We start from the raw sequence: 19,110 nt of genomic DNA, 5'->3' as shown, positions 1-19,110 counted from the left end.
TAATATATATAATTATTATAGTTTTTACTTTTTAGGGATATAAAATTGTTAAATTAATGTATATAATTATTAATATTATAGTTGATTTATACTTTTATTAAGTATATAAATTATAACATAAGATTTTGTGATATCCACATCCACTAGTGTAAATATTTTAAATTGAAGATCAAATTCATTCTTTGTATTCATATAGGGTCAAGGAGTGTAGCTGTAAAAATTCATCAAAATCAGAGTTAAAATAACCGTTAAATCTTGATTTTTCGTTTATAACCGTCGAAAAGCTTTGTCCCATTACTTGATCTCTGAATGTTTTTTTTTTGTGATTTTTTGCTGATGTGATCTCCAAGCATATACAAACAATTTTGACGGTTTGGATCGTTGAAATTAGTTTTGGAGAATTCGTATCCAATCAAAACGATAGATTGACTAACACTTAGAGTTTATTTATACTTTCATTAAGTATAACATAAGATTTTGTGGTATCCACTTGTGTAAATATTTTAAATTGAAGATCGAATTCATTCATTGTATTCATAGAGGGTCAAGGAGTGTAGCTGTAAAAAATCATCAAAATCGGAGTTAAAATAACCGTTAAATCTTGATTTTTCGTTTATAACCGTTGAAAAGCTTTGTCCCGTTACTTGAGCTCTGAATGATTTTTTTTTGTGATTTTTTGCTGATGTGATCTCCAAGCATATACAAACAAGTTTGACGGTTTGGATCATTGAAATTAGTTTTGGAGAATTCGTATCCCATCAAAACGATAGATTGACTAACAATTAGAGTTTATTTATACTTTCATTAAGTATAACATAAGATTTTGTGGTATCCACTTGTGTAAATATTTTAAATTGAAGATCGAATTCATTCATTGTATTCATATAGGGTCAAGGAGTGTAGTTATAAAAAATCATCAAAATCGGAGTTAAAATAACCGTTAAATCGTGATTTTTCATTTATAACCGTTGAAAAGCTTTGTCCCGTTACTTGATCTCTGAATGTTTGTTTTTTGTGATTTTTTGCTGATGTGATCTCAAAGCATATACAAACAAGTTTGACGGTTTGGATCGTTGAAATTAGTTTAAGAGAATTCGTATCCCATAAAAACAATAGATTAACTAACACTTCTTAGAGTTTATTTATACTTTCATCAAGTATAACATAAGATTTTGTGGTATCCACTTGTGTAAATATTTTAAATTGAAGATCGAATTCATTCATTGTATTTCATATAGGGTCAAGGAGTGTAGCTATAAAAAATCATCAAAATCGAAGTTAAAATAACCGTTAAGTCGTGATTTTTCGTTTATAACCGTCGAAAAGCTTTGTCCCGTTACTTGATCTCTGAATGTTTATTTTTTACGATTTTTTGTTGATGTGATCTCAAAGCATATACAAACAAGTTTGACGGTTGGGATCGTTGAAATTAGTTTTGGAGAATTCGTATGCCATCAATCAAGTTCCGTGTGTGTGTGTGTATATATATATTTATTAAGTAGATTTAAATCTATTTATTTTGTACGTATAAATTATAATTGACTGGTACACGGAATAGTACATACATCACGTGTGTCATTATAAAAATAGTGAGATATGTCATGTGTGTGATAAAGAGCTAATAACTTTAAAAAAAAAAAAAAAATTCTCACCACTTCTATTAATTTTCATTTTTCCCTCTCTTTTTTGTTTCCTTTTCAACTTTTTCTTATCATTTTCACTTTTCCCTTCAACATCTTTCCCTAATTCCCTCACTTTTTTGTTTCATTTTCAACTTTTCTTAACATTTTCATTTTCCCTCCATTTTTTTTTCAAAAAGGGCGGCAACGGCAAGAAATTGAATGGAAAGAAATCACATCAATGGATGCAAAATCATGCAATTCATCATGCATATTAAATTATTAATTAATAATTATTATAGTTTTTATAAAATTTAATATATATATATATATATAATTATTATAGATTGTTAATATTTTGGGGGTATAATTATTATAGTATATATAATTATTATAATTATAATAAACTTTATAGTTAATTTAATATATGTATATATATATATATTATAATTTTTAGGGGTATAAAATTGTAAAATTAATGTATATAATTATTTCAGTATTTTTTTAGGGTTATAAAATTATAAAAATAATATTCTACTTATCGTGTATCGTGTTACCCACGTGTATACCCGAATCAACCCGTTATCTTAACAGGTGCTTATCAGGTTACCCGATAACGATCCGATTCGTTATCGTGTTGACCTAAACACCTGTTAATTTCGTGTCGTATCGGGTTATCGGGTCGTGTCAGAAATTGCTAGGCCTAGTTGTACAGACCACATGATTGGTATGTTTCAAATAAACCTTACCATGCGTGCTAAAGACCGGTACGTGCTAAATCAACATTACAAAACGTACCGTAACATCATTATGTATCAAAGTAATCGTACCTTGTAATTTTTTTGCTATAATTTTATATTAATTATGTGGAACATTGTGACTATGGTGGTCTTTCGGCCTTTTTTCATCTTATTTAATGGTTGATTAACACAGTTAAATATCAATATTGCGCATCTTTGATTAAACTTAGTAAGGGAATATATGATTTTAATGGTTGATTAATGGAGGTTGGCTTTATTAAACTTAGTAAAGTATTAACATAGTTAAATGTCAATTGCGCATCATTGAACCGATTAATTGTCATGATTGTGGAATTGTTGTTGGAAGATAGGGGGATATGCGTAAAAGATGAAGTGACAATCCTGGATGTTATGTGGTTTTGTAAGGCCATCGCCAACCGATCCAACCAGAGGGTCATATGGTTGAAAATTGCCCGAAATGTCACTAAAGCTATCTCCAACTGAGGGCTAGGCCAAAGGCTTGTGGGCCCCCACTGGGCCAAAACTAGCCAATTTGGCTAACGAGCTAGCCATCTCTAGCCAGCTAGCTAGCCCTTTTTTTTTTTTTTTTTTTTTGTTCTTTTCCATTTGCCCAGCCCACTTTAGGGTTTATGAATCTTTTTTTTGCCCATCTCACTTTATTTATTTCTTTTGCCTAGCCCACTTTTTTTTTTTTTTTTGGGACGTTTTTTATTTTTTATTAATTTCTAATTTCTAATTTTTTCCTACACTATTTCTCACTTATTTTTCACCATTCCATACTATCTTACCTCATTTTATTTCAATTCTTCACATTTCATACTATAGCCCTTTGGCCCTCAGTTGGAGATGATTTTTCATCACAGGGCTATGTTTGGCTTATGATCCTCTGGGCCATCGGTTGGAGATGGTAAGAAATATGGTCATGCACTGTTCATTAAAATATTAATTTCTTAGAGGGCCAGAGGGCTAAAACGAGTCCTCTGGCCCTCCTTCGATTAGAGATGGCCTAAGTAGTCTGAAATCCAGTGAATCACGCTAGTTGAGTTCCATTGAGTGATTCGAGAACTCTATATTTTCAGCTATAAAGTAACATTAGAATGTCGAAATTAACAAAAGGTAAATGATGAATGGCTGGATCCCATCTTAGGGCACATAGGTAATTTAACACAAAGGTTAGAAGCAACCATGAAATAAAGGAAAAGTTAACACGCTATTGGACCGTTGGGTCAATTTTCATCATGTCTTGGGAGCGAGGCATGATAGTTGAATAGGTACGTGATGACATTACGTGTTGATCATTGATGTATCTTGGGACCGGAGTGTGACAATTTTAGTCGTATCAGAGCTTAGGTATTACGCTTTTGTACCTTTACCTTTGAGTATTGGGAATTAAGCCATGAAATTGGCTCGCATTACTTGTGTAATGAGAATTACTTTTCATCCAAATCTTGGTTATTGATGATTATGATTGTGTTGTGATCATGCTATATGGCTGAGGTTTGTTTTGGAGGACTTTGGGGAGTTAACAACTGAAGCAACTCCATTATTGTGTGATGACACTTCTACTATAGCTATCACCAAAAATCTTGTCTTTCATAAAAAAAACCAAGCATTATTGATAGAAGGTATCATTTCATCAAAGATGCATTACAGCAAGGGAAAATTGATTTGCTTTACTGCCATACAAATGAGCAAATATCAGACATCTTCACATAGTCCTTATCAAGAAAGTTTGGTTACTTGAGGAAGAAACTTGGGGTAAAATCTGTGCACGACTTAAAGGGGATGTTGAAATAAAAAGGGTTCTTTTGATATCGGCCCTTGAAACTCCTATTGTCCAAACAAAAATCCACCTAATTTTAAACATTCAAATAAAACCTAAATTTCAAATAGACTGCCATGTAGACAAATATGTAACCAACTATTACAACACATATACAATTTATGCCACAAAATCCTAATTTGGTGTTCAGGCCCAAAATAATAGTGATGGGCCAAGTGTAGGTTTATGTTCGGCCCAAAGCTATTTCAAATACACTATGGGCTGCTTGGTGGTCCCGGGCCATTCAGCAAGGATGGTCGAGTCCTATAGCAAGAAGGAGTAGGTCGAATGAGCAAAGGGGTCAAAGAAGTTCTAGTGCGATTTGGATTCTCGACCAACAATGAATATGGCCTCAAAAAGGGGGTAAGTTCAAAGTCCTAATAGGGGTAGGATTGGTTGAAGTGGAGTTGGAACAGAACAAAAAGTCCCAATCCAGATACGATTTTGACTCGATCTCAAGGAGGATTTGCTGCTATAAATAGAGAAAGGAGGGTGCAATTTAGGGGACCTCCAATTCAACACACAATTGCCCTGCGCAAACCTCTCAAACATCTTGAGATTTTTTTATTTTCTTTTTTCCGTCAACACATCTTCAATTTGGATAAACAACACTATGAAGGCAACTAGCCAACATCTTCAGTTTGGATAAACAGCATTGTTGCCGTAGAATCAGCCAACCGAGGAGCACCTTCAGTTTGGATAAACAACACTGCGTCGAGGTCGACTGATTATCTATCCAAGTCTCGGTCGTGAAGGATTTTCGAATCCTTATTGGCAGAGGTCATCTTATTAGCCTTCTCGGCGAAGTGAGGTGTTACGAGTTACGACATTTAGTGCATTAAATGCCGAGTAATTTTATGATTGGATACTCCCAAGTAAGTTTTAGAGTTCGGCATTATAACGGCCGAACCACATTCACCATCAAGACATACATCACCTTTGAATACTTGTGTCTGTATAGTTTGGTGTCGATTCGACGTGCTTATACTCTCACGAATACAATCACTGTGATCGAATCCGGCGCCAACGATTTGTGAACTTCGCAGAACTAGCAGCCTTGTCTTCAGGCTCGAGAATCCAAAGGCCGAGATTTGTTCCTTCCTCGGATGTAGTTGCAAGATAAAGAAGTCAGCAACGCGCTCAACGCAACATCAACAAATTTTACTCCTCGGGCGAGCTCGGCCGATGAGTTGGCACGCCCCATATTCAACCAAATGACATAGTTAACTTATTAGTTACTCGGCCTGCGCGCCACATAGGCTTTTTAATTTTTAGGGTCAACATTTTGGCACGCCCAGTAGGACCTTGTGCTAAACCTTCGGAGTTCATGACCATTGACACACAGTCTGTAAAGAAGAAAACAATCATGGGAAAGTCAACAACTAACTTACCAGTGCAAGGCCTTGGACAAGATTTGTCTCAGGCACAAAATCCCCTCATTGTTGCGCCACCCAAGGCTACAAGTGTAACACGTCGAGAAAAGGAAATTTGTCTCAACGAACAGCCTCGCAACCCAGAAATTCCCAACCAAACGGCAGGCATTTTCATCGAAGGAATAGTGAAAGATTGCGATGAAGATGGTGGCGAAGGTTCTAATCCACCAACTAGGTCGTTTCTTCGAAGACAACTTGATGAACAATCTCGGCAGGTCGAGCAATCGATTGGCTAGAAAATGAATGATTTACTTGACGCAATACGAAGCAATAGTGATACACAAACTAGGATGCTTGAACTATTGGTTAGTAAAGCCTTCAAAGATGGCCATGTCGGCCAACCTCGACAACCTCCCCTTAAGAATGTTCCATTACAAGCCGAGAAAAGATCTGCTTGGTTACAACCAATTGACTTGGAAAAGAAAAGCAGATCAAACAGTAGATCTGATGGACCTGACCAGGGAGCAGAAACAGCATCCGTCAATATAACCGAGGTCCAAAGAATGATCGACTCGGCCTTAAAAAAAGGGGCAAAAGTTCCCAAATTCATCCATCCGTACCCGACTTATGTGGAAAAGTTTGAATACCCTAAAGGCTTTAAGATCCCCTACTTCAGTCTTTTCGCCGGAGAATTATCCTTATCCTCGTTAGAACATGTAGCTTGGTTCACGGCGCAATGTGGGGATGTCAATAGCGACTTCCATAAACTACGGCTATTCAACTTTTCACTGACATGTTCAGCTTTTGCTTAGTACATTAATCTCCCACCAAACTCCGTCTAGAGTTGGGAGGAATTGGTTGAGAAATTCCATGAACAATTTTATCGAACAGGGATGGAAATGTCCGTTTCATCGTTGGCTAGGATGGCTCAAGTTTCAGACGAATTGCCAATGGAATACTTAACAAGGTTCAAGTCGGCCAGGAATTGGTGTCGAGTACCTCTCCCTGAAGTTGAATTCGTCAGAATTGCCCTAAATGGCCTGGATGTGGAATACAAAAAGAAATTCCTGGGGGCAAATATTCGAGATATGTACGAACTTGCTCAGCACGTTGAGTAGTATTATTATTTGCTCCGAGAGGAAAAAAATATCGAAGTCCCCATCCCGGGAAACAATATACAAGAATCCCACGGTCAGTTATGCATTGGCTGAAAGCGAGGACCCCCAATACGCCAGTGTAGACGCGGCTGAAATAGTGATAGATAAACCATACGTTTGCAAGGCATTAGCTCAAATCAGTCCCAAAGATGCCAAGACCCGCTCGGCCTCTGAGGAGATGATTAAAACATCAAAAGTTTACACTTTCGATATTACCAAAGCCGATGCAATTTTTGACCAGTTGTTGGTAGCAAAGATCATCAAACTTCGGCCAGGACATAACATCCCTAAGGCCGAAGAATTGCAAGTACCATAATTCAAACAAGCATGCTACCAATAATTGCGTTGTGTTCCGTGATGCGATTCAAAGTTGGATTGAGAAGGGTAAGTTAAAATTCTTGGAGAAACAGATGGCGGTTGACGTCAATCCTTTCCCCTCGATGACAATTGGTATGGTGGATGCTCATCTCCCTAAAAACAAAGGAAAAAGGACGGCCGAATTCATCCCGGTGCAGCATGTCTGTAAGCAGAATGGTCAGCCGAGACTGAAGATTGATTTATTTTCAAATGCACCACCCACAGAGTTTTCAGGGCTAGCCATCGTTGAACCCATGCCAGGTTCTAGTTTCGAAGACACTAATGAATCAATGGTTTTATGCGACCACTGTAAAACAAGAATTGAACCTAAAAATATAGCATCTCCGGCGCTAACTTCATGTCTGCCATTCACAACGGCAGCAAAACTGCCGAAGCAAATCGGTGCCGGCCCACGACGGCAAGTGTTCTAGACACTCGGCCCACAGGTACAAGCAAAAGACCCAGCCCCAGTCAGACGACGTCTTGACTTTAACGCGCTATTCTATAATGAGGACTATTACTCGCACAACTCAAGGAGCTCGAAGTTCATCAGTAAGTCGAAAAACCTTCAAGCCACCAAAGCCATGTGACCAACGTTGGTACAATTACAATTCTCCAACTGGCCTGTATACGGCGTTATCTAAGTCTAAAAAACGTTGTCACCAGCGGATAGATTGCATGGCTCGACGACAAGAAGCACAGGCTAATTCGACTACCCGATGGCAGCCAAAAGAGGCAATAGGAAGCGGTGACGACCGGCCTACCCAGACCATTATGGCTGAATTATTTCAAGAGAAAAAGGCAGTTGATCGCGACTTTGAAACCACCATTGAAGAGTTCGAGAAACGCATCAAGCTCCTTCTTCGGCCTGGAGAGATGAGAGCTCGTCTCGAGCATTTTAGACAAGAGGCTGAAAGTAAACTTCCCCCGCTACCACCACAAGAACCGTTAGTAAAAGTATGGCGTAATCTGCACCCTCTATTCCTCGGTGAATCCTTGGAGTACATACGGGATACAAACTACCCAAGGCATGTCAGGAAGCCCTCGACCTAGCACTAACTTGCCCTGATGCTGAGCAAATTATCCAGAAAACTTCCGATCCAGCAATGAAAGCTAGGTTCCAACGTATATGTGAGGCTCGAGCCCTCGGCTTTGAGGTCGACCTATACACAGATATAGACACCGCCGAGTTACCCTTTTCACTCGAAGACCTTCAGCATTTGCGATATCATTTCGAAGTTTTCTCGACCATGTCTCTTTTCAGCCTTACGGCCGATGAGAAAAATTGTGTGGCGCGTTTAGACGCATACCTGGACACAAGGAACACTCGAATCGCCTACGAAGAACGAGCCTGTAATGCACTACAAGAACGAAATCAATCTTCGGCAGTAAACACGCTCGAGGAAAATGACCAGAATAAAATAGATTCAGACCACACGCCCCAAGAGCCGGTACATACTGAAGCGCCAAATAATCTAATTGAAGATACTTCAACGACTGATACTACATCTACTACTCTGGAAGTCGACGACCAAGACTCGATGGGTCATTCGGTCATCAAGCATATGGAGATCAGTATGATCTATGTCTTACCGGCTGAGTTTCAACCGAGAACCCATCAGTTAAATTTTTTGGATGGGGATGTGGTTGCTGAAGAAGGAACACAAGTGGATTTCATCACTACTGAAGAAGATGGGGAAATCAGTAAAGGCGACAAACTTAAGGCAGCCCTGGCCGAATTGTTTCCCCGCTCTCCTTTTGTTAATCTCCAACATCTAAAGCTGTTATACGTCACGGCTCATATTGAAGGATATCCCATTTCTAAGTTGTTTGTCGACTGTGGAGCCACAGTCAACATCTTGCCGATCTCCATCATGAAGGCATTACGTCGCTCTAATGATGAGCTCATACCGTCAGGGATTACGATGAACAACTTCATTAGCGACAAGTCTCAAACCAAAGGAGTACTCCCGTTAGAAGTCAGTGTCGCAGGTAGCAACTACATGATTGCATTCTTTATAATTGACTCAAAGACCGACTATAATGCATTGCTCGGCTGCGATTGGATCCATCAAACATGTTGCATTCCTTCATCGCTGTACCAGGTTTTCATCTTTTGGGACGACAAATCAGTCGTAGTCCATCCAACCGATAATCAGCTGTTTAAAACCAACATAATTCAGGCTCGCTATTATGACGATCACGTCGGCTACATCACCCTATAGGGTTTTAACGAGGACGAACGGCCGACTTGAATTTCAGTTCAGAAAGCCATCGAGGCAAGCGCCGAAACTGTACAACAGGATTCAGCGAGACTCGGCTTGGCTAATCTAATTACCAACGCTGATGACTGACACCGCCAAACGAGAAAGGCATCGGGCCGCGGTTTCATCCACCATGGAATTTTTACTGGTTCATTGGTATGCCATTGCCAAACAACCACACTCGGGCATAAACTTAATAGAATTTTTGGCCGAAGTGGATAACATACCCGTTTTATCATTCGACAAAATTTAGGCCGCACCAGCCGAACTCGAAGACAATCAGCCCCAGGTTAAGGACCCATTGGAAGAAATAAATGTTGGCATAGCCGATGAGCCTCGACCGTTGTTTATCAGTGCGTTATTGCCGCCCTCCATGAAGGTCGAGCTTTGTAAACTGCTCCATGAATTTAAAGATTGTTTCACGTGGAATTATCATGAGATGCTAGGCCTTGACCAAAACCTCATCGAACATGAGTTACGCATCAAAGAGGGGTGTAAGCCTTTCTGACAACCCCCACGCCGGTTCTCGACAGAAGTACAGCTCGGCATAAAGGACGAATTAGTTCGACTTTTGAAAGTCGGGTTTATTCGGACCGCACGGTACGTCGAATGGTTGGCCAATATCATCCTGGTGTTAAGGAAAAATGGAGCCCTACGCATCTGCATCGATTTCCGTAATTTAAATCTGGCGACTCCCAAGGATGAATACACAATGCCAATCTCGGATTTATTAATTGACGCCTCATGAAATGTTGTCTTTCATGGACGGCCATGCCGGTTACAACCAGATCTTTATTGCTGAAGCTGACCTTCACAAGACCGCCTTCCGTCGCCTTCCGTTCGAACCCAAAATAATAGTGTTGGGCCGACTGTAGGTTTATGTTCGGCCCAAAGCTCTTTCAAATACACTATAGGCTGCCTGGTGGTCCCGGGCCATTCAGCAAGAATGGTTGAGTCCTATCAGAAGAAGGAGTAGGTCGGATGAGCAAAGGGGTCAAAGAAGTCCTAGTGCGATTTGGATTCTCGACCAACAATGAATATGGCCAAAAAAAGGGGGTGAGTTCAAAGTCCTAATAGGGGTAAGATTGGTCGAAGTAGAGTTGGAACAGAACAAGAAGTCCCAATCCATATACGATTTTGACTCGATCTCAAGGAGGATTTGTTGCTATAAATAGAGAAAGGAGGGTGCAATTCAGGGGACCTCCAATTCAACACACAATTGCCCTGCGCAAACCTCTCAAACATCTTGAGTTTTTTTTATTTTCTTTTTTCCGTCGACACATCTTCAGTTTGGATAAACATCACTGTTGCCGTAGAATCAGCCAACCGAGAAGCACCTTCAGTTTGGATAAACAGCACTGCGTCGAGGCCGACTGGCTATCTATCCAAGTCTAGGTCGAGAAGGATTTTCGAATCCTTATTGGTAGAGGTCATCTCATTAGCCTTCTCGGTGAAGTGAGGTGTTATGAGTTACGACATTTGGCGCATTAAACGCCAAGTAGTTTTATGATTGGATACTCCCAAGTGAGTTTCAGAGTTCAGCATTCTGACGGCCGAACCACATTCACCATGAAGACATACATCACCTTTGAATACTTGTGTCTGTACAGTCTGGTGTCGATTCGACGTGCTTATACTCTCACAAATACAATCACTGTGACTGAATCCGACGCTGATGATTTGTGAACTTCGCAGAACTAGCAGCCTTGTCTTCAGGCTTGAGAATCCAAAGGCCAAGATTTGTTCCTTCCTCGGCTGCAGTCGCAAGGTAAAGAAGTCAGCAACGCGCTTAATGCAACATCAACAAATTTTACTCCTCGGCCGACGAGTTGGCACGCCCCGCATTCAACCGAAAGACATAGTTAGCTTATTAGTTACTCGGCCTGCGCGCCACGTAGGCTTTGTAATTTTTTAGGTCAACATTTGGTCAATAAATGTTATTACTCATCCTAATTATGATGAGCAATTAAACCCATATGGATATTTACCTTTCTTGTATCATAAATATTAGTAACATATATATAAATGAATTTATCATATTAAAAAAAATAGACATATCTCGTACGAAAAAAATAATATTGTTTGAATCATGTAATTACCTACATATTATTTAATATACCTACTTATAAAATATTATACTAATTTAACTACTTTAATTTACCTATTCCAAACAAAAAAAATATTAGTGATAATAGATCATGTTTGAATGTTGTGGGTTTGTGCTTGTAGGCAATTAAATAAACTTGAAATCTAATGCACATAAATCATATAGGTAAATTAGACTATTCTGTTTGTGTGGAACATATAGCTTTTGTTTTGTGCATTAGGGATTGGAGTATATATGCAATAACCGAAGTTGTTTTAGGTCTATTGTTGTGTTTGTAGGTAAATTAACTTGTATATTTAATGTACAAAATCACGAAATTAGTATTATTATTTTCCAATCGGCACCTTATAACAATTTGAAAGTTTATACATTGAATATACAATGAGCATGAAATATTTTGTAAAATAAATATAATTAATTAAATGGATATAACAAGTAACTGATCCAAAAACCCAATCCAAGTATTAAAAGGGTAGTTTAGGCATCCAGAAAATACACAATTTGAAAAGTCCAATTTAATTAAAGAATTTTCTTAGTTGAAGCCTAGTCAATGGCCTTTAGTCAAGAAAACAAAAGAATATGAATTTTACTTCAGAAAAATATAATTTCAAGGAGTAATGTCAAATTTTCAAAAATAAAAATCCCACACAGATTTTACACGAGCAATTATGTTATTGGAGAGTTCTTTTATTAGCTCATAAGTAATGTAATGGTCCACTTGTCATTAGTTCATTGGCTAGTTACAATGGAGGGCTGAGATTGATTGAGTTTGTTATCTCTCCCTCTCCCTCTCTCCTCCAACAGTTATTTTTGTACTGATGTCAGCAAGAGTTACATTCTCTCTGCAACAAACCCTGTGTGTATTCATCGATCCCTTCTTCATTTTCATATCATACAAGAATCATAGCTTATAATTTGAATTACATTTCTAGTAATCTGAGTTTGAATTCTACACAACTTATGTGACCAAGTGAAGATCTATATAACTAATTGGCCATCTATATAGCAATGGCTACGTCAAAAAAGGAGCACAATGCCGTAATCTGTGGCCTCATTGACAACTATATCCGTTGAAGGAACCACCAAAAGTCACCACTTGCCTGTTGGTACTAAAACCAATATATGTTCACCATTGAGGAGGTCCTTCTAGTCGAATATAGTCATACATGACGCCGTCAAAAGAGCCCAATCTTCTTGACTGTGTAAGAAAGATGGTGTTGTTTCCTTCTTGTAGTCGATAACTTGGTACAATAATACTGAACAACCAGTACAAACCATGAATTCCATGTCTTGCTATGGCATTGTCCTTCCCTATTAGTCCTGTCGTAAAGTGAGGTGGTTTGGCGCTCTGGTTGTTAAATCGAACCTAGTTGAATCCCATTGTCAAAGACACAAATAGCCAAGGAAAACAAAAATGAAAAATTTAACGAAAAGCTCCCGATACTGTTCATTTTAACGAAAAACCATATTGTTACATTAAAAAGTCAATCCTGGTACTATCTATTTTACCCTTTATTTTATCCTTAGAACTCAAAATTTTCAAGTCATTTTTATTAGTTTTCCTAAAAAAAACCTATACTAAAACCCTGTCATTTGCACATTGTTTAGCATTTTCTGTGGATTTAAACGATACCTGTACTTCTGCATTGTTGGCTGAGGCTAATGCCAATTGGAGTGTATAATTTCCGGTAGTAGTCAAATTCTTAAGTTGAAATAGAATTTGCCATGTGGTTGCTTCATACGTATTATTTCCAGTGTTCCTGCAATGCCTGATTAAATTAAGAGTACCTACAAATCTAAAAAAGCAGAGGCATTGTTCTCATGTTAGGTTAAGTTAAAACAATGAAGTACCTTGTCACATGAGCAAAAAACCACTTGTCATGGTAATCGTCAGCACCAACGGTGTAGATGAGATCATGGTTAGGGTATAAATCTGTATAGCGATCCCACAAGCCGTATTGCCTAAACCTATAAGCAATATAACCTTATGTAAGCATACAAACCAATTGCTAAGAGTACTTGAAAAATCGCAGTTTGATAATGTGCTAAACTATCTAGCAAGAGAACATTTCCCCTCTAGTAAAACAAAATACGACTGCTATACGAAGACTAACTTGTCCGTGTGATTGGTGTATAATTGGTTCCTAAGAGTTGGGGACGGATCAGGTACATTGAACTCGGCAGCTGATCGATCTGGGATGCCAATTTCCCACAGGGTCGGACCATTTCTTGGAGGTACGTAAGTTATATTGCCCAGATTAATTCCACGTCCTACATATATAATTCAGTGATGTGAATATCTAGTCCGGAAATTTTTAACTGTTCTGTACTGCATTAATCATTGGGCATCTTGAATTTCTTCATTCACGTTTTGGACCAACAAAAATACGAAAGAGGTTTCTGACATACTCTTTCATTTCCGCCGCACTTCAAATTATACTAAAGAAAAACAAATTAGAAATCGAAAGTATAATTATAATTTTTTGTTTATAATTTCAAATATATATATTTATTTTGAAAAGATAACTTACTTGGTTTAATTTTAATAATAGTTTCATATTTGTAATCCCCAACAACGCCGGGAACTGTTGCATACAAACTATAGTTCCCAGGTCGAACGTCTTTAATGAGGAAATAACCTTGCTTGTTAGTTTGAGTCCAAAATTGATAACCCTGAAACGAAAAGTATGCAATAAAAAAGTTATGTTTCAGTTAAGGAATGATCGCAAAAAATGTCTTAGATTAAAATCTCGTAGATGGCGAGTTCGATACCAATTTATTACCTACAGCCTTGAGTGTAAATATATCGTTAAATAAAAAAAGGAATAAGTTCACAACAAATGGAGGTACTTTTTGTTTGTTTATTGCTCAATATTGAGAGACCCGTCCATTAACACCATAGAAGACATTTGTGTTTCACCAAAGAAAAAATCTCAAAAGTTACCTTGCTTTCCTTTTGCCATGATCCCACATTTCCAGGTGCTGCCAATCCCACGTAAGCGGAACTTGCCCAAACAAGGCTCTCGTTGATGTACCTAAAAGATCAGTTTTTATAGTTACATTCAAACTCTTGAAGGGAAAAAATGTAAATATTCGAACGAGGAACATACCGATCTTGTATTAGTAACTGGCCCGCAACTGATCCACGTTTATCCGATGATGGAAAATCTTCAGATTGAGTGAAATTGTAAGGCCATCTTTTGACTTCTTCAAGCATCTAATATAAAATTTTCTAGTCGTTACAAGTTGAATAATAGTTACATGAATCATGCACTTCAATTAGTGCATTATTTCTTATCTTCTGGACGTTGGGAAAGGTACTGTTCGAATATTTACTACCCGTATGAAAAATGAAAAGAGAAATGGTTGAAGAATGTTGAGGTAGAGTAGCCTAATTACTTATAAGTACATGCAAGGTTTCTTCTTTTCTGATTTCGGATTGCTACTTTCAACAATGATTGCCTATAACATAATATTAATTAGTAAATACCTGTTCTTTAGCATTTTCCCAGAGTCTGAGGGAATTATTTGAACTTGGAACTGAATTAAGATAGACAAAGACAGGCCCAAAAACCTTCTTCCATGCCTCCCCATCTTTGAATGTCATCCCAACTTCCTTCCCGCCATAATGAGTACTAGCAAACATCTATTGGACCAGGTGAATTTGATCACAAGTTCTTAAGTTCCGTCACCGAAGATATGGATATGCCAATAATGGTAAGAAGAAATATTTGATTAGATGAGTGGACATACAGAGAGCACAGTTGGACCCGCATGTGAGGTAAGGTCTTGTTTGAAAGGCCCGGCTGTACGAAACTCATCACTTGATGTAATTATCCAAAACCCTACAGGTGGTTCATTACAAATCCAACCATGAACTTTGTTATCTTTGTCCTCAGTTGAGTATTGGTACTTGTCATCTACCTGCAACAAACATAAAAATTAAAATAACAAAAATGAAATATCATATTCTCAGCAAAAGAAGAAAAATAATCGTAAAAGTGATGCTAGGTTAAGTGGTACCTCTCCTCGAAGGTCAGGATTGCTTGTTTTGGTTAAAAGGACAGCTTCAGGGTAGGCAAGGGGCTTGCCATTTGTACGGTCTCTGGCTGTTGGCATGACTCGTTTTCTGTCGTCTGATATAGCCATGAATGGAAATCTGGAATTGAAAATTTTCATAATAATTAATCAAGAGGTTTCAATCCCTTTACAATTTGATAAGGTTGAAGAATTGTGTCAAACTCTAATAACAATATATAGTGTCCATTTATCGTTAACCTGACACACTACGTTAATGTATTACAGATTTTTTGCACTTTTCACACGTACTTGTCTTGTTGAAGTTTGTATACAAATCTAATTTGATCCACATTAGTTCTGGGCCACCCCTTAAGACGCTCAAATATTGCGTAGGCATAAAACCCATCACGACCACGTTGCACTATGTATCTGCAACAAGAATTTAATGTTAGGTTTAGAGAACTTTGAGCATAAAGTTTGATAAACTGCTTTAGTTGTTATTGACACTCTAAAATTGTACTTCATATTGGTAAAAAAAATAAAAAATAAAAATAGCGAGAAGTGCATAATAAAACTCCTTATTGGGAAAGATTAGAACCGTACCTTTTGTCAGTATTCATGGGAAGTGTAGCATTACCGAGGGAAACATTATATGTTTTAGTAAAAGAAATCTCTATTTGGTCGGCCCTCTCTGTAATGACTCTAAATCCAGTTCCTTGTAGCCTGCAAATGAGTTATGGACGTAATTTTAGTCAATATCGAAATGATAATCTACTATGCTAGGTAGAAATGGAAGGAAGAGGGCTTACTTGTCCACCACATCTTTACCTCTATCTCTGTTCCAGACAACGTCCCAGTACCTGTATTATAGGTTTGACATATATCAAAGTTCAAACAATGTGCAAATTATGCATGTATTCAGTAAACAAAAGAAATCAGTGCAAATTGCGTGCTTGCCCTCGATTATCTAGCGCATTCTTGGTTTCAAGCAAGTTTTTAATTCCCTTGTAATTGATTCCAATGACGTCTCCTCCGGGATAAGAAAAGTTGAGTCGGACGATGCCATTATCGATCACCACCTACAAGACAACATCGTTGAGAGAACTGACGTGAAAACATTTATATAAAATAAAAAAAAAATAAAAAAAAAAAATGAAAAATGAAAAAAAGAAGAAGATAGGGAAAGCAAGAGAAAGAGTTCACTGAACTATGAGAAACCTTTTGTCATCGAAAGACAATAACAATGTTGATCAAGCTAACAAATAGTGATTGCACTTTACCTGGTTCTTAGTCTTTGTTAGCATCGGATTGACCCCGGTATCTGCCCCAGTAACACCCGCTTGTAGCCTTCTGTAATTACACTAAATATATTAATTTCATTATAATTCTTATAAATCAATATTTCACCCCAAACAAAATAAAACCTAAAAGAGAAAGCCTGACTATGGGGCAGTAGTTCGTAAAAAGGTAAAATAGAAAGTGTGGCAGGATTGAGTGGTTGATTTTCTTGAAGAGAAGGCGATTGAATTAATACTCAAATCAAGCACAATAAGAATCATCAAAAGAGGACATCCTAAATGACATTAGGAGGATATAATTTCAAATGAGATTGCAAGAATATGTTGATGAAGAATTCAAACTTAAAAAAGCACCTGAAAATGTAATATGGGCCACAAATAAAATTTTGAGAGCATATGTATCGGAAAAAATATCATTTATCGGTCATCATGGAAATTAAGTATCTATAACAAAACCAAAGCAGAACTTTTTCGAGACAGTTTATTTGTACAGTATTCTGAAATAACAGATATATGGCTGCTCAGAGCTCATCACCTTTTCTCAGACTTATCAACATTAAAATGACAATGCATGAGCCTCTATTGCAGAGATGGGTTGCACCGTTGCACTAAACAAGAAAGAAGAATGAGAAGGGATAGAGGAAGGACCTTACTGGGGTCTTCTTGAAACCATCACCATGCATAAACAACAAAATGGCAAGCATTGCTAATGCCCCAATGATCCAACTCCATTGCCTTACCTTCTCCATCTTCTATTAACTGCAAATGTTTAAGAAAAAAAAATACCGAAAGACATGCACATATATATAACACAAACAATACAAAAATACTGCATGGTATATGGAACTTCCATCAAATTTTTATTGGAACTCAACTAGCAACATTCTAAAAATAACGGTTGTAACTTTTTTTTTTTTTTTGGTTGAAACAGTTTTACCTTGGTTAACGGAAACAAAACAAAACAAACAAAGATTTTACTTGTTTTGTCAAACAGTTGACAGATTTGTTTGTCAAATGGATCTGTTTACATCGCCCTCAAAACTGGGGAGACGGCCACCAAGTAGAAGCATAAGAGGCCATGGCGTGAGCAGACATATTACACGATCTTGGTGTGAAATGAAAACTAATAGTTTCCACCATGGTAGTTAAAGTTTGGAAATTATGTATAAGTACCTTCAAAGTAACGTCAACCACCCTTTTATCTTGAATAGTCTCAACAAGCTTTGGCACATCTGATTCCACAATTAACTTCCTCATCCCATGTTTGAGCAGAAAATGTTGAGTACAACAACCAATCTTCAATCCATGTAAGAAATACAACGACACTATCTCCTCTTGCCAACAATGAGGAGCGGAGTACCCTACACAAGAAAAAATCTCGACAATCAACACTACAAAAAATAACCTTTTCAAGACGAAATAATTTCATTGAGCCAAAGTGGTTCAATCGCCTAGTTTTTTGTCCGAAGAAAATTTGTCGGGCAATTTTAGTGGGGCAAACACCGTCACTCAAATGTTTGCATGAATGTTGAAAATTTGTTGGGCAAATATTTAAAGTGTGTTGACTAACTTGGCCCGACGAACCAAATATTTCAAGAAATAAAAATTTAAAATATTTTGCCCAACAAAACGGTCGTCGTTCAATTAATTTCAAGCAAAAAAAAAAAAAAGAGTACAGAATACAAGCTCGAAGAAAGAAATCATCGGGCAAAAGTTTTAAATTTTTTTAAATAATTCGTAATTTAAATTATAATAATCTCAAGGGAAATCACAATATTTAAAAAATGTATTTGGTTATATTAAAACTAAAATGTTCATACAAATGTATGTAAAACATCCTAAACTAAAATGTATGTAAAATATCCTAAACTAACTACTGTTGGGGTGGCTTGTGGTGGTAACATAGGAGTTAAAGTGGATACAACTTAGGTTTTTAATACTTTAAATTGGTCTTTTCTATTACGGGTACTTACTAATTTTGGTTTTTACACTTGTTTTATGAACTAGTATCTAATATCTTGAGATGTGTTAAATTGTCCATCTTAATCAATGGTTCCCCACATAATTTTTTCTCTTTTCTTTTGTTTTCAGGGAATGCGTCAAGGGTTCTGAGTCGGTTTCAACATGATGGGCTTACTAAGACAAATTTCGCTCGAACAGGTTGTATTTCTTATTCTCATGTACTTTATGCAAGTGAACTATTTAGTTTTTGCATAAATATTGGTGTCACTTTGCTTAATCTGCAAGGTTTCTTAGATAGATATATAGTAGGGACTCTAGTCAAATTATCAATAAGGATAAAAGTATTTTCTACTTGGGCTCTATTTCAAGG

General features: G+C 37.4%; 1 protein-coding gene across 1 annotated transcript; it reads right to left on the bottom strand.

Annotated features, from left to right (window-relative positions):
* Positions 1–12,586: 12,586 nt before the first annotated feature.
* On the bottom strand, positions 12,587–16,784 carry LOC137719851 (uncharacterized). The gene is made up of 15 exons (XM_068458853.1): positions 16,761–16,784; positions 16,438–16,559; positions 16,290–16,340; positions 16,084–16,203; positions 15,790–15,909; positions 15,484–15,619; positions 15,214–15,384; positions 14,951–15,106; positions 14,571–14,677; positions 14,405–14,495; positions 13,992–14,133; positions 13,575–13,731; positions 13,312–13,428; positions 13,094–13,220; positions 12,587–12,826 (listed from the first exon to the last, which is right to left on the bottom strand). The coding sequence occupies exons 1-15, from the start codon at positions 16,782–16,784 to the stop codon at positions 12,587–12,589; spliced, it is 1,881 nt and encodes a 626-aa protein (XP_068314954.1).
* Between the last annotated feature and the right edge of the window lie 2,326 nt (positions 16,785–19,110).

Source organism: Pyrus communis, chromosome 16, assembly GCF_963583255.1.
Source record: "Pyrus communis chromosome 16, drPyrComm1.1, whole genome shotgun sequence".
NCBI classification, from domain to species: Eukaryota; Viridiplantae; Streptophyta; class Magnoliopsida; order Rosales; family Rosaceae; genus Pyrus; species Pyrus communis.
The sequence above is the reverse complement of the archived record's forward strand: the minus strand, read 5'-3'. Positions and strand labels throughout refer to the sequence as shown.

Coding starts and splice junctions, on each gene's coding strand:
- LOC137719851 (XM_068458853.1), bottom strand. CDS start 16,784: ATGCTAACAAAGACTAAGAACCAG. Junction 13,429..13,574: donor TACACCAATCACACGGACAA/GTTAGTCTTCGT, acceptor TATTGCTTATAG/GTTTAGGCAATACGGCTTGT. Junction 13,221..13,311: donor TTTTTTGCTCATGTGACAAG/GTACTTCATTGT, acceptor CAGGCATTGCAG/GAACACTGGAAATAATACGT.